The 16,846-nt window shown below is 35.8% G+C and overlaps 1 protein-coding gene across 1 annotated transcript in view; it reads right to left on the bottom strand.

Annotated features, from left to right (window-relative positions):
* Nucleotides 1-274: 274 nt before the first annotated feature.
* Nucleotides 275-16,846, bottom strand: part of LOC121406897 (protein eyes shut homolog) — a 52,164-nt gene continuing 35,592 nt past the window's right edge. The window contains exons 20-30 of the mRNA XM_041597769.1: nucleotides 16,419-16,580; nucleotides 15,460-15,613; nucleotides 14,357-14,536; nucleotides 13,449-13,651; nucleotides 12,772-12,952; nucleotides 11,633-11,854; nucleotides 11,057-11,170; nucleotides 10,219-10,332; nucleotides 7,656-7,772; nucleotides 1,266-1,379; nucleotides 275-537 (exon numbers count right to left, since the gene is read on the bottom strand). Of these exons, the coding sequence (XP_041453703.1) occupies nucleotides 275-537; nucleotides 1,266-1,379; nucleotides 7,656-7,772; nucleotides 10,219-10,332; nucleotides 11,057-11,170; nucleotides 11,633-11,854; nucleotides 12,772-12,952; nucleotides 13,449-13,651; nucleotides 14,357-14,536; nucleotides 15,460-15,613; nucleotides 16,419-16,580 (1,824 nt within the window). The remainder of the gene's footprint in view (nucleotides 538-1,265; nucleotides 1,380-7,655; nucleotides 7,773-10,218; nucleotides 10,333-11,056; nucleotides 11,171-11,632; nucleotides 11,855-12,771; nucleotides 12,953-13,448; nucleotides 13,652-14,356; nucleotides 14,537-15,459; nucleotides 15,614-16,418; nucleotides 16,581-16,846) is intronic.

The raw sequence follows: 16,846 nt of genomic DNA, 5'->3' as shown, positions 1-16,846 counted from the left end.
GTCATCAGTCTAGTGTGAATTCGTTAAGAACAGCACTATGAAAAAGCCCCCGTTTCTATGCAGTTTGAAAAGAGCATTTCGTATTGAACCTAATATCTAACATGGCTCTCTCTCTCTAAACTTTTGAGATCTTGTTTTGATAAGTAAGTGGCGCCTCACACTGTGTCTCATGAATCATTTCCCCCATTTTAAATCTGTGCTTTCAAGCAAAAATTAGAATTTCTCATGCAGTTACCTTGGGAACAGTTTTCTCCACTGAAACCTCTTTGACAAGTCACAACTGTGATCGGTACAGTGGTGGCGACGCTCCCCCTACAGCCCTCCTCATCACAAGCTGCAGTTCATAGATGGTCTCACTCTCAAGACCAATAAGACTGTACAGACGTCTTTCTCCGCTCATAAGGTCACTAGTGATCCACTCTGAATCGTTAGCCTTCCGATACTCAAACCTGAACCACTCGACCTCGATGAGCACAGTCCAGTAGACGGTGATAGCATCGCTCCAGATTCGGACGATCTCCAGTTGAGGGCGATCATCTGAAAGTAGTCGATATATGTTTTGATTAACTCAGTAATATACATGGAGTGAATTTCAATGTAGCTTCATGCATTCATTATGGTGGCAATGTATTTTCTTCTGCATAAAACTCTTCTGTTTTGACTACTCAGAAGACATACGATAAATGTCTAATCCAAATTAATTACAATCTGTTTTCTACATCAAATTTCTGTGTTCTTCCCGATACAGTGATTTTTTTTTTCTGATTTCTGCACTGTAGAGTAGAACACTCAGGACTTTATCCTATATGACATTTTCATTCGTTTGACATGGGTTTTACAATTAAAAGCAATTCTACAAAAATCAGAGTTTGATAAAATATACAACGTATAGGAGCAAGAGGTCACTTCAAAAAAAGTCATAATCTTAATCATCTTATGACCAGTAGGCTTGTGATCTTTACGACAATCAATGGATCACCACCAAACTGCATCCATGTATGGTGGACAGTGATGCTTTTTCCTGAATAAAACAAAATGAGTTTAACATCTTTAACATTAACATCCATAACACGATAGTGTGTAATCTGCTTTACATTTGGTTCGGGAGTTGCTTGGCAACTGAGCATGGATTCAGCAGGCAGAATGTGGGGCTGTGGACCAAAGGATGGCCAAGACATGATTTTCATGCACTGTGACATTCTTTCCGAGAGATTTGTAAATCAAAAGTGAATCAAAGTAAGAGCTCAATAAGGTATATTACAGACCTTCTTCACAGTTGACACCAGCGAATCCGATGACACACTCACACTGATACATGTCAACCAGATCATTGCAAGTACCCCCATTTAGACAGGGGTCATTGAAACATTCATTCACATCTGAAAATGAAAAAAAAAGAAATATTTCAGCAACTATCATGCATCAAGAGGAGATTTAATATCTAACAAACAATATCAGTCTAGATTACTGTAGGGAATTGAAAATACTTTCATCAGGAAAAATGATTACTTAAAAAAAAAAACAACAGAGTGACCCACAGAGAGGTCTCAGTCAAATGCCCACAGGGAAGGTATCTGGTGAAGTACATGTAGGCACTGTTGGTCATAGTATTTTACATATAATATAATCATGTCAGGGTTCACGGTAGGCTGCACATGGCCTAAAGAAATCTAACAGGAGATGAACAGTTCTGGCCTCTATTGTGTTGGGGCAATAGGTGTTAATTACCCTACACAATTCAAAGCTTTCTAACTGTAAACAGCTAGTTAGAGCCAACACTGTGTGGGGCTACAAGGTGTCTGCTAAGCCTCATGGTGACAAGAGGTAAATTGGATTTTGCTTACTTGGAGAACACATTCCCCTGGTACAGTGTTAATCTCCTTGATTTACAAACCTGTCTGACTCATCAATCAATTGACTCATCGTCAATTAAAAATTGACAAAGTCACTGAAAGACTTAGAATGAGAAAGATAATGCTAATTCACAAAATTTTGTATGGAGCTGTTCCAGAATATATAAGTAGATGATTTAATTAACAAATATATTACTATAGAACCCGCAATCGGATTAAAGTCTTTGCATCCCCAAAGTAAAAACAAATTATGGGAAAAGGCGATTAGAATATAGAGGTGCAATTGCCTGGAATAATCTTACAAATGACTTGAAAGGAATAAGGTCCACCTTCAGCTTCAGATCACAACTATTAAGACTCCATTTAAATGAAGCTACCATTACGAATGTGCTTTGATTAAAGCTTTAATCAGACATATTGATTGAGATTTATATAATGATTTCACTTGGGAAGGGAGGGGAAACATAAGAGGGGAATAAGGAATAAAATTTTTAGGTGGTCTGTCATGAATATGACAGATCACCTATTATATTCGTCAGATTTTACTTTATTTATTTTTATTGCCAAATTTTGTCGCCAGGTTATCTCAAAATCGGGCCTGTCAAATTTCTTGATTTTCATGTCATGTATGGATATTATTGTGGAATCGCGAAACGAAACTTTTCAAGGTCATCAAATCGTGATGACGTCATCTAGGCGCCATTTTGTAAAATTAAATTATTGATCATATCATCGCAACTAATCATCATAAATCATTCATATTTGCATCATATCAAGTTCAGATGACAGGTCATCAGGACATGTTAACAGAGGTCATGCAAAGGTCACGACGCGCACGTACGCGCGCGTCAAAATTTTAAAATTTTCCAAATCAACCGTGGTCAAGTTTGGGTACGTTTCAGGCCATTTTGAGCATGTCAAAAATTTGCGCGCGCACAGGTATGCGTGCGCGTTCTTGCTCCTACCATCGCTATGCCTCTTCGAGTTGTCATTTATTTTGTGTCTGTCCATCGTCCATGATCTTCTGATTAATTTGATACCTCATTCAGCCTCTTACGACCAATAATACGCAAATGCGCGTCAATTCAAATGTGCCTTACACGCGCGTGCAAACTCGCAAAATAAGTCAAAAGTGGCCCAAAATATGCCTATGTAAAATTCACTGTAGCTCTTCAAGGAGTCCGTTGACCCCCAATTTTTTTTCCTATTCGAATAGAGTATGAATTGGAGATATGATTTCATGCCACTTTTGACCCTTAAAAACATCGTGACGTCATCAACATGGCGTCGGAACTAAAAATTAGTGTTTTCTGTTTCATGATGTCACAACACTCATGTAAATTGATTCTAATTACGTAAATATTGGTCTTTTCTCGCCAAATTTTAAATATGTTTTACCTTAGAATGTACCCTTTAGACAATATGTCCATTGTTTCATTTTAAAGCTTGTACTATTCTCAAAACTGGAATTTGTACTAGGTTTGTCATCATGACATTTTTGTACTTGCAACAATTTACATTGACAATATGTTTCCTGTTTTGCGCTCCCTGTCTGTCCGGAAGATCGTGGTCGACTGGATAACGCATCTGCCTGGTAACGCTAGGGTCGGTGGTTCAAACCTCGCTTGACTCTCTTTTTTTTTTTTTTTTTTTTAGGTGGTCTGTCATGAATATGACAGATCACCTATTATATTCGTCAGATTTTACTTTATTTATTTTTATTGCCAAATTTTGTCGCCAGGTTATCTCAAAATCGGGCCTGTCAAATTTCTTGATTTTCATGTCATGTATGGATATTATTGTGGAATCGCGAAACGAAACTTTTCAAGGTCATCAAATCCTGATGACGTCATCTAGGCGCCATTTTGTAAAATTAAATTATTGATCATATCATCGCAACTAATCATCATAAATCATTCATATTTGCATCATATCAAGTTCAGATGACAGGTCATCAGGACATGTCAACAGAGGTCATGCAAAGGTCACGACGCGCACGTACGCGCGCGTCAAAATTTTAAAATTTTCCAAATCAACCGTGGTCAAGTTTGGGTACGTTTCAGGCCATTTTGAGCATGTCAAAAATTTGCGCGCGCACAGGTATGCGTGCGCGTTCTTGCTCCTACCATCGCTATGCCTCTTCGAGTTGTCATTTATTTTGTGTCTGTCCATCGTCCATGATCTTCTGATTAATTTGATACCTCATTCAGACTCTTACGACCAATAATACGCAAATGCGCGTCGATTCAAATGTGCATGACATGCGCGTGCAAACTCGCAAAATAAGTCATAAGTGGGCAAAAATATGCCTATATAAAATTCACTGTAGCTCTTCAAGGAGTCCTTAAACCCCCAATTTTTTTTTCCTATTCGAATAGAGTATGAATTGGAGATATGATTTTATGCCACATTTGACCCTTAAAAACATCGTGACGTCATCAACATGGCGTCGGAACTAAAAATTAGTGTTTTCTGTTTCATGATGTCACAACACTAATGTAAATTGATTCTAATTACGTAAATATTGGTCTTTTCTCTCCAAATTTTCAATATGTTTTACCTTAGAATGTACCCTTTAGACAATATGTCCATTGTTTCATTTCAAAGCTTGTACTATTCTCAAAACTGGAATTTGTACTAGGTTTGTCATCATGACATTTTTCTACTTGCAACAATTTACATTGACAATATGTTTCCTGTTTTGCGCTCCCTGTCTGTCCGGAAGATCGTGGTCGACTGGATAACGCACCTGCCTGGTAACACTAGGGTCGGTGGTTCAAACCTCACTTGACTCTCTTTTTTTTTTTTTTTTTTTTTTTTCTTTATTATTAGGTGGTCTGTCATGAATATGACAGATCACCTATTATATTCGTCAGAATTTTCTTTATTTTTATTGCCAAAGCTAGTAACCACTTTATCTCAATATCGGGCGTGTCAATTTTCTTGATTTTCATGTCATGTATGGCAATCATTATGGACATGCGAAACGAAACTTTTCAAGGTTATCAAATCATGATGACGTCATCTAGGCGCCATTTTGTAAAATTAAATTATTGATCATATCATCGCAACTAATCATCATAAATCATTCATATTTGCATCATATCAAGTTCAGATGACAGGTCATCAGGACATGTCAACAGAGGTCATGCAAAGGTCACGACGCGCACGTACGCGCGCGTCAAAATTTTAAAATTTTCCAAATCAACCGTGGTCAAGTTTGGGTACGTTTCAGGCCATTTTGAGCATGTCAAAAATTTGCGCGCGCACAGGTATGCGTGCGCGTTCTTGCTCCTACCATCGCTATGCCTCTTCGAGTTGTCATTTATTTTGTGTCTGTCCATCGTCCATGATCTTCTGATTAATTTGATACCTCATTCAGACTCTTACGACCAATAATACGCAAATGCGCGTCGATTCAAATGTGCATGACATGCGCGTGCAAACTCGCAAAATAAGTCATAAGTGGGCAAAAATATGCCTATATAAAATTCACTGTAGCTCTTCAAGGAGTCCGTTGACCCCAAATTTTTCCTCACTCTTGGATATAGTAAATATAGAGATTGCTTAAATACCACAAAATTATGTTCGAAATAAAAATTATACATTTTCGCAATATACGTCAACGTATTTATGCATATTTGACCGTATCTTTTTTATTAGTGGTCAGTTTTCTCTCAAATTTTGATATGATGTACTCGAAACGATTCTCTACAAATAACGTGTGAATAATTTTCACTTTTGACCACAGCATCAATGTGTTGTGACCTGTTTAAATTTTTGCCAATTTTTTCTGGGCCTAATTTCTGAGAATTTTTTTATTAAAATGTTTTATTAATCAATTTTACGGTCTTCCTGTAAATTTCAAGCCCACTGGTTTTGCGGTTTTTCATGTAGGACATTTTTCGTAGTTTTTCCGGAACTTTTTAAGAGCTAATTTTAACATTGTAAAAGATCATTTATGTATTTTCTTAGTAAACGCTACAATATTGAAACGCTATTGCGTTGAAAAATTTCATTCCGGACATTTTGTGGAATTTTCATGATTTTTTTATTTGGTTATTTGGTTATGCAATTTACTTAAATATACATTTTACCGAAATTCTTCGGGAAAATTGCCTGGATTTGAATCTTTCACCTGACTTTTTTTCAGTAAAATCATCAAGAAAGAATTTTCAAGCAAATGTTAAAGTCATACACAATTGATAAATGGATATTGAAAATTCTTGACGGAAAATATAATGTGAAATGTATAGGAATTTGCAGAAATTTTGCAAACATTCCCCCCCCAAAAAAAAATCTACTTAATTCTTTTATCAAATACATCCTTAATGAGTTTTGAAGTGAATGTTGTGAAACTGTAGCATTGTCAAATTTCTCATTAAAAATAATTCAAATTTAGCAGAAGTTTTGAATAAAAATATTTAAGACATTTTAGTTTTCCAAAAGTATCACCTATGAATTTTCAAGCATTCTGTGAAACTGATACCCACTGACACTGAAAATTCTTGCTTGAAATCTTAAAAGAAAAATTGCTGACACAATAGATAATTTTAAAAAGTATTTTACATAAAAATATGAAACTGTCGATTAAAAATTAGGTGCTCTGAAAATGAAGGCTCCTTTCAGCTTATTTTGGTAAATCGCCCCACCTCATATTCTTATGGAGTTTTTAAGGCATTTTACGTTTTCAACACTTCATTTCGTATTTACCGTATTGAATTATCACCAACATATTTATAACCATTACGTTTATCATCACCACATAAAAGAGTGAGTATTAAGCAATGGTCAAAATTTACTCCCTGATGTCTATGATCAAGATTGTCTACTGATTCATTTCATACATTAGCCGACACATAATAAAATTTCATGACAGACCACCTAATTCGTCCTCATGACGAATTAAAATCTAGTTTATATTTTTAGTTGTATACCTAAGTGCAGGATAAATGAATTTTGATAATTTATATCCAACTTGCACTCTGTAATGTTAATTTATCCAATTTAGTTGTTTGTATCCGTGTAATATTGTTATTTTTTTAAACGAATTACTTTGTTTGCTTAAAAAAACTATGATCATTTTTGTGTATTGAATATTGTATATTGTATCACATCCCCTTTGAAAAACGGCTATGCTGAATGGGCTTTTAACCGTGGTGAAATAAAAAAATGAAATGAAATGAAATCAATGGTTCCAGCTGGGGACAACTGACCTCACTATATAGTATAAACCCCTAATAGTCTATACTTAATAAAAGTTCTGCATTTCCAATCCCTTCAGAAACAGTACCTTAGTTAAGAGTAGAAAGTCTAGTAGTAGTACTAATTGCAGCAGTAGCAGTAGTAGCTGTATAAGTACTAGTAGTAGGAGGAGGAGAATAGTAGTAAAAGTAGGGAAAGAAGTGGAAGTAGTATTGTTAGAAGAAGTAAAAGCAGTAGCAGTAGTATTAAATACTACTACCACTACAAAGACTACTACTACTTCTTCTACTTCTATCACCACCACTTTTAATATTGTTATTACTGCTTCTACTACTGCTACTTCACTGCTGCTACCACTACTATTACCACTGTTACCACTACTACCGATATTACTACTACTACTACTACTACTACTAGTATCATTGTTATTACTACTAGTATAACTATACACCGTGTTGTTTTTGTTGCAGTGGTAGCATTTATTGTAATAAAAAAGTACTAGTGGTGTAGTAGAACTTGGAACCATTGTGTTGTCGTGTCATTGCAGTCAGAATTTCCACTATGAAATAAATTGCCAATTATGCATATTTTACTTACCCACTTCACAGTTTTCTCCTACATAACCAGCAATGCAGTTGCACTTGTAGACTGCCGTACTCAACCCAACACACGTTCCACCATTCAAGCAAGGGTCTTCTGCACAGGGCGATGTATCTGTACATTAAAAAGAGTTTAAAAAGCAGATTGCATGATATAAATTAACAAAAAAACATAATATTCACTTTTCTTGAAGACAATCATTTTTTCCAACGAAAAGGTAATTTCACTTACTCCCATTATATGTACGGTACTCAACACCATGCAAGTTCTCTTGACTGAAAATTACATACACGATAGACTTATGGGAACAATAACCCATGTTCAATTCTGCCAAGAGGTGATCTTGGGTCCTTATTCACATGAAAAAAAGCAAGATTTGAATGAAAATGAAATTTTAAAAAATCCAAGACAGATTTTAAAAAGACAAAAATACAACAGTGCAGATGATTTTTAAATATCAAATGGCAAATTTTGCATGAGAGGAGAGATAGACATTTGTTGAGTGGATCAGGGCCTTACGGATAAAAGGGATAATGATCAAAGACACTATGCAACCATCTCTCTCTCCGTTCATTGGTGTGTTAGTAGTGCTAATCTTAACAACTCACATAAATTTGCCTGCACTCCAAAATATCCAGATGATCTTCCTTTATAATTCTTCAGGGCAATGGGTATGGAAAAGGATATCTTGGAGTGGAGACCAATGTCTGTGAGTTGTCAAAATATGTGCTTGCTCAAATTGGAAATTAGGGAGAGAGGAGAGGGGGAGAGATGAGGATGGGGATAAAGAGAGAGAGAGAGTAATGGGGGTAAGGGCAATAATGACCTCTTCACTCTTATCCCATCCTCTCACAAAAGTCCTATCATGTAAATTCCAGGACTGGTCCTACCCTACCTCATCTCCCCTGCAAAGTGGAAACCTACATGTACCATCGCACAATCCTGACTCACATGAACACAGGGTCTACATGTACCAAGGAAGGTTACAATGCTACAATAATACGTGAAATTGTTAACTCATGCCTAAAATGTTTATTCACTAAAGAATAAATTCACAAAGCAAACCCAAACAATCATAATTGATCATACATGTAAATTTATCACAGCAATCTCAGTTTTGCATTCTCTCAACAAGTGGAATGCCTCTGGCCGTCTCACCTGCATCACGCAGTTCAATATAGCAGCAGTGCTGACTTTGAAAACTACTCTAACTCGCACAAGATGTTCAGTGATACATGGTTACTCTCACGTCCACTTTTTATGAACTAGACCAATAAACTTAGAGATATGATGGTTATTCAACAAAAAAAACCAACATGGCCAAAGCTCATTGGCCTTACATGACCTTTGACCTTGATCATGTGACTTGAAACTCGTACAGGATGTTCAATGATACTTGATTACTCTTATGTCCAAGATTCATGAATCAGATCCATAAACTTTCAAAGTTATGATGGTAATTCAACAGTTACACCCAATTCGGCCAAAATTCATTGGCCTTTGACCTTGGTCATGTGACGTGAAATGCGCACAGGATGTTCAGTGATACTTGATTACTCTAATGTCCAAGTTTAACGAACTAGACCAATAAATTTTCAAAGTTATGATGGTAATTCAACAGATACCCCCAAATCGGCCAAAGTTCATTGACCCTAAATGACCTTTGACCTTAATCATGAGACCTGAAACTTGCACAAAATGTTCAGTGTTGCTTGATTACTATTATGTCCATGTTTCATGAATCAGATCCATAAACTTTCAAAGTTATGATGGGAATTCAACAGATACCCCCAATTCGGCCAAAGTTCATTGACCCTAAATGACCTTTGACCTTGGTCATGTGACATAAAACTCACGCAGGATGTTCAGTGATAATTGATTAACCTTATGTCCAAGTTTCATGAACTAGGTCCATATATTTTCTAAGTTATGATGACATTTCAAAAACTTAACCTCAGGTTAAGATTTCGATGTTGATTCCTCCAACATGGTCTAAGTTCATTGACCCTAAATGACCTTTGACCTTGGTCATGTGACATGAAACTCTAATAGGATGTTCAGTAATACTTGATTAACCTTATGGCCTAGTTTCATGAACTAGGTCCATATACTTTCTAAGTTATGATGTCATTTCAAAAACTTAACTTCAGGTTAAGATTTGATGTTGACGCCGCCGCCGCCGCTGTCGGAAAAGCGGCGCCTATCCTATAGTCTCACTCTGCTTCGCAGGCGAGACAAAAACTGGAAAGGAAATTCCGCACAACCTCATTTTCATACCCTTTGCAAAGTCAGCAGAACTCACTCAAGCATGTACATTTTTGCTTACCTTTTCACGTCATATGAAAGTAAAGTCCATGAGCTATCTATAAAGTCTTTCTGACCAGAATCACATATTTGTTAGTTGGCATCCACTTCAAAAGTGTTTAGACACACAAAAAATGGAGACACATGCCAGAATTGGAAGTACAAAGTCTAGTTACTTGTAATCTTTATGAAAAGAAATTGTTCGAAAATTACGAGATAACATGAAAGGACAAAAAAAGAGTAACAAGGTACTTGCCTATTTCACATCTATCTCCAGAGTAAATAGATGGGCATGAACACCGGTAGAATCCAATAAATTCAAAGCAAGTACCTCCGTTCAAACATGGAATGCTGGCACACTCATTAATATCTGTCAATAATGAAAGAATGAATTAATAAATCAATCAACTTAAGAATGAATGAATGAATGTAAAAGTGAATGAATAAATGAATGAATGCATGCATGAATGAATGAATGAATGAATGAATGAATGAATGAATGAATGAATGAAAGAAAAAAAGAATGATTACAGAAGTGATGAATGAATGAATTACAGAATGAATGAAGGAAAGAAATTAAATTGAATTAATCAACAATAAATAAGTACAACTTGTATTTCAACAAATCATTGCGGTAAAAGAAAAGAGATATTGCATTATCGTTGCAACAATGTATCGTAAGCAGATTACAAATTTATGAAAACTTTTTATATATTCAGGTAAACAGTAAGTGAAATGGAACTGACATGATTGACATGATTGATATCTTTTCAGGAAACTTGATGAATTATTATGAACAGAGTTTTAAAAAATCCTAATATAATCAATAACATACTTAATTTTTCATTGATGATCATTGTCCTCATGAAACACAGCCAAAAAAATGGAGCTGTTCACAACTAATAATTCATCAGCCTGTTTCCTCACATCCAAGTAGCACTTCAACCGATCATAACATAATTCAGATGCACTACAAACAAGACATAAATGACATCTAGCCATAAAAGGCCCCTACGAGCTGGAAAATAACCTTGTGCATGGATATTAAGTCAACATGTAGCATGAACAGAAGTAAAGTTTTGGTTGTGACTTACCTATTTCACAGTTTTGTCCTTCCCATCCTACAGTACAATTACATTCATAGGCAGCGAGTTTATCAATACAGATTCCACCATTGGCACAAGGGTCGCCTGCACATTCATTAATGTCTAGAAAAAAGAAAAAAAGGAAAGGTGTTAACAAATAATGTGCAAAGATACATGACAGTATCATGACTAACATCCCACTGACAGTTTATTTTGTAATTTACACATCACAGAAAAGGGTATGTTTGAATGCAACTTAAAGAAATAATCCTGATTTCATACAGTATTCCTCATTGCTAAAAATCAACTTGATAGCAACTTTATTTTCATGCAAACTGGTCCCTGGAGCTGAACACAAATGTTACAAACTGAATTTTCTTTTCTACACAAAATATTTAAGTGATATTCCATGCTGTGAGCATTTCACTTGATGAATAACCCTTTACTATGTACCTGTAGTACACTGTACTATATATTCAACACTCAAAAATAAAATAAAGGAAGAAGAGAAACTTTGCACTTTACAAGTAAATGATATCCATCTCAATAAATTTTCAATCGAAAGTGATAAAGAGATACACTCACCTGTTCCACAAAATTCATCTGTCCAGCCTGGAGCACAAATGCATGTGAACCTATCCACACCATCCCTGCAAGTAGCTCCATTTTGACAGGGGTCTGAGTAGCATTCATCCTTCTGAGCGCAGAGTTTACCCGTCCAGCCTGGTGTGCAGTCACAGGTATAGCCATTGACTTCATCGATGCAGGTCCCGTTTGCACAAGGGCTGCTTTCGCATTCGTCGATATCTGAATCCATCAAAATAATTTCATTTCAATTCATTTATTTTGTTTGTCGATGAATGTATACACTTGTCAATTTCTTGAGGTACAAAAATAAATTCATAAAAAAATAAGAGTAAAATTCAAGTGAACATTAAATAACATGGACAAAATTATACAAAAAATGATAGAATACAATATGAATTACATGTAAATATCAATTATGATCACTAAAAATGGCTATACATCAGACTCTTCTGAACTTAAGTAAATTGTTTTACATGGATACACATTCTTAATTGTACAGAAAATAAATTCATATAAACCATGTAGAAAAAAAAACTTTGACAAGGGTTAAAGTTCGAGTATGCTTTGGTCCCAGAAAATTTGTATGAATTGCTTAATTACATGTAAGTTTTCTAATTGATTCAGTGCTTATTGCAATTTGTCAATATTTTGTGAATTAATTTAAGCAACGTTGAGCCAATACACTGAGATACAATCTGATATCTGATTGTAATCTGAGCTCCATACATTTGATGAAATGATGCAGAAAGATACTGTCATAAGAGCAACTGTAGAGTCATCTATTTCTATTTGTGCCATATGGTTTAACTATAGTGATCATACTGTACCACAACACTTCAACACTGTACTAGTAAGCTCCTATAGTACTCTTTTTTCTTAACCCGTTGGATACTTTAATAGCCTGATATATAGAGCTGGCGTCTGAAAAAATGTGCTATAGCAAAATGATTTAGTTTCCAATGGGTTAAAACTATATTTTCAGATTGTTCACACAGTGTTTCCTCATATTTATCCTCACTAATCCCACTCAAAGCAAGATTTTCTGGCCCATCTGTATACTTGATCTGACCCATGACCTGTATGGTTATACTGAGCAATTAACACTACTACATGCAGAGATGAAGATATTCACATACCGAGGCAGGTGAATCCATAGCCAACAGAATCGTAGCCAGCATTGCATATGCAGCGTGTCTGCCCATCCACCACTCCACAAGATGCATTGGGATCGCAGGATACCTGGGTGCAGTTGATACTACCACCAGGGTTACACTCACAGTATTCTGAACAGTCTGGAGTCAAAAGATTACTGCCAACCTAGTTAAGTTAGAGAGACGATGACAAGACGGGGGAGAGACAAATATATGAGTATGAGAGTGTGAGCAATCACCATCATCATCAAATTTAAAAGCTTTTCCCTATTTTCTTATATTTAGCTGCGATAGATGAGATTAAAAGCAGATTGATGGTACAATACTGTTATTTTTCAACAAAAACAAAGAGACTATTTATATGGTATTATGTGTCTCTAAGAACTGTTTATTATTACCATTTATATGGTATCATGTGTCTCTAGGAACTGCTTATTATTATTTTATCAAATTAAAAGTGCACTCGATGTATAATTTGAAATATTCAAGAATGCCTGTCACAAGAGAGAAGCAAGGAATTCAGCATGTTTACTGCTGAAATCTCTATCTAGGATAGATTTGTACTGGGATCGGTCAGTTTCAGCAGGCAACAGGCTGATTTTTGTTTAAAGTGGGGAAACTTAAATCCCAAAGAATATTTTTCTAATACAAGACAATCTTACTGTGAGATATAATCCATCTGTGACGCATCCGCACTCGCTCTCTGGAATACACCGAAGGTCCTCTAGGACAAACCCTTCATCACAGGCACACCCTTCAACACATAGGTCGTAACAGGTGCGATCAAGGTCTTGGTAATTCCAACAGGTGCGAGGACAGGCAGAGATGCAATTGCCATAGGTGCTGTTTGATGGGCAGGTCAAGGCTGGTGAGGAAAGATTAAGAGGGAATATTGCAAATATTACACGGGATGAACCGATTGCATATCCCAACCAGATCTTCCCTGAAAAAAAAAGTCTAGTTCGAGAGTTAATAGTGTAAACGAGTAAATGGAAATAGATGGTCTACCGCGCAAAGAAAAAAGTAAAATATTAAATCAAGTAAGTTTTAAAGCCAGAGTAAATTTATGGCAAAATTTCTAAATTATAAGATATTTTCATGCATGTATGATGTGTCAGAATAATGTATGTCATCATATAAATGAGTTGGACGGATGTGACATTGTATCTGGCAAGATTTTACTCATCTAGTTAGTCTGAGGTTCTCCCTTCTGGAAGCTTTTAAGAAAATCTTGGTCTTGAAATATGAATCTCCAAGAAAGATTGGCAAGTCCCATGAAAAACATTGGCTAGTATACTTCTTCTATCCAGACAATTTGCATCCACCTACTTTTGTAAATGTGTGTTAAATTCAGCTAATGATCATTCATATTATCACCAATGACATAGATATCAATTGCTTTTCACAAAACACTCATCCCACAATTTCACAGGGATATTATTGGTCGCTTTTGTAATTCAATCATTAGCGTAACTCATCTAAACAGTAAATATATTGTAAACAATAGGTAAAAACAATGAAGAAGGCTGACATGATAAACTTTTAAAATGTAAATTCTCATGGTTCTTACGACAGAGAGTTGCATTCCTCCATGAAGGAATGTCCACATAAAAGTATCTGCATGCTTGAGTGTATGATGCCATTGCATTACAAAGTGCAGTATCGCCATCTTCTGGTGACGCACAGACATCATAGACACAGTCTCTAAAGTATGGGGTAGGTTCCAATACAGCGTAGCAATCTGAAAGACCTATAAACAACAAAATATAAAAAAGTAAGAAATTGAGCTTAGGATACCTCAGAAAAAAAACTCTAGGCTTTGCCTTTTGAGGGATTTCACAGCTGTTTAACAATCTGCCATTTGTTGTCTATGTAGATACTTAGATTACATTAGAAGAGACACTGGACAGGATTCATAATAAAAGCTAAAGCTTAATGTGTCAAAGAATTATTGTAAGTACCTAAAGTAAAAATGTCCAGCGACAGAAAATTTAGTCTTTTCAAGACACCAAGTTCGGAGTTGTCTCCTGCATACTTAAACACATTCTACTCACTAAGATAGCTTTATAGGAAAAGTCAAATCCAGTGACACATTCCAAATTTAGGGAAATCTACTTCAATGATTTTTTTTTCAGTTTAGAAATTGGAGGACTGGAACTGAACAAACACTGAGGATGCCTGAGAAAACAGTGCAGGTTAACTGGCTCAGGTACCTAACTGAAGAAGGACCCCTCTTAAACCTTCTAGCATTCACTCCGCACAGTCAATTTAATCAACAACCAAGAGAAGTTCATCTCCACTGCATAGACGCCATATTTCAAACAATTGCTTTGACATAACCCTATAACATTTCCAAACTAACATGAAAATACCCCTTGCCAAACTTCGTGGTACTTTGGTATATTATCACTAAAGGAGCCATCACACCTGACCAGTTTACCCTGCATAAGCCGATATGCAAACGGCAAGCCATTTTATCATTAAACTCTATTTAGAGAATTTGATTCTTGATAACGAGGAATAATTTTGTTTTGTTTACAAATGACAATTCTGAATGTCAGGAATTGAATTTTTGATATCAAGATTAAATACCAGGATTAAGTGACAAAACCACTTGACATGCACACAATGTTATCTGGTGAATGAATTGTCACATGCAGCCACTTAGCATACCTTCAGAATTTTGGATGATGTCACACTTGCTTTGGGCCTCTAGAACCACAGACTCACTAGCGCTCAGGCATGGGTTGATTTCATCTCCAAGTGGAACACACTCTGGATCATTGTAAGCTTCCCAGCTGTTCCCAAATGCTGCTTCATTGGACACCTAGCGTTGGAGATTGGAAATTAAGAAAAAGACAGTTGGAATCCAACCATTCCCAATACAGGCTTGAATCCCAACTTTGTTTCCAAATAATCCCATTTTGAATAATCATCTTCAAAAGCCACACAGAATGTGATGTATTGAATTTTTATAATAATACTATATAATAATAATAAGAGTAACAATAATGATGAAGGTGTAAATGACAATGTCTTTTTATACGGTGCACAGGTCATGCATCCACAGTGTGCTACACTCGACCCAGGTGAGGTAAATGGGTACCGGCAGGAAGTTATTCCTCAAAAAGCTGTGTGCACCTGAATAGGTAGCCTAGCTTAGCCGGGTTATAATAACAGCAGGGCCCGCTGGGAGAACAGTTTTCGGAACTGAAGTGGCTACCCTGGGTAGCTCTATTATTATTATTATTATTATTATTTTGGTGCTTATAATATAATTCTCCAGAAAAAAATACAATATCAGCTCTGGATGAGCTCTTAGATTACATTAAATGTCATTACCTTAAGGTAGACATATTCCTTTTCGTTCATATACAAATTCAGTATCAAAAGCCTATCGCAAATTAAATAAATTATGGTCTAGGAGGCTCCCTGTGAATAAAACAGCATGACAACATAGGTACAATAACTAACAAAATTATGATAGCAATAACAATTATACTATTAATAATAGTTATAATAAAACAAGAATGATAATAAACATGATAAGGATAACAAAATAAATAGTAATATTGTGCTTATACAATGTGTTTGCTTCGATGCAGAAATATAACAAACCCTAATATACTCACTGAGTTTCCTGTTGGTGTAAGAAACTCATCCTCTTCTGTACCTATTCCATTGTAGTTTCCACATAGACCACAGGTATTGTTCTTGAAGCCTGATGTCACTTTTACCTCTGCCCTGCTGTCTCCGTCCCATCGCACATATAGACCAACATCTGATACTACTTGCTACAAAAATCATACAATTCATTCATCGATTATTAATAAGATGCAAGCCCATGGATACTGTTGCTAATACTGACTAACAATGTCGCATTTCAAATCCCAGCCTGCGACCCAAAACAACTCCTAATTCTTAGCCTAAAAACGCAATCTAATCAAGTAGAAATTTTATTCAACTTGCATATCTTGTAAGAGAGGAAGCAATCACGCAACAGTGGGATCACATAATAAAAGTTACTACATATATTCTTATTGATCCATGTGGAGGAGAA

This window comes from Lytechinus variegatus, chromosome 2, assembly GCF_018143015.1.
Source record: "Lytechinus variegatus isolate NC3 chromosome 2, Lvar_3.0, whole genome shotgun sequence".
In the NCBI taxonomy this organism is placed as follows: Eukaryota; Metazoa; Echinodermata; class Echinoidea; order Temnopleuroida; family Toxopneustidae; genus Lytechinus; species Lytechinus variegatus.
This window is presented reverse-complemented; position numbering and strand designations above follow the sequence as displayed.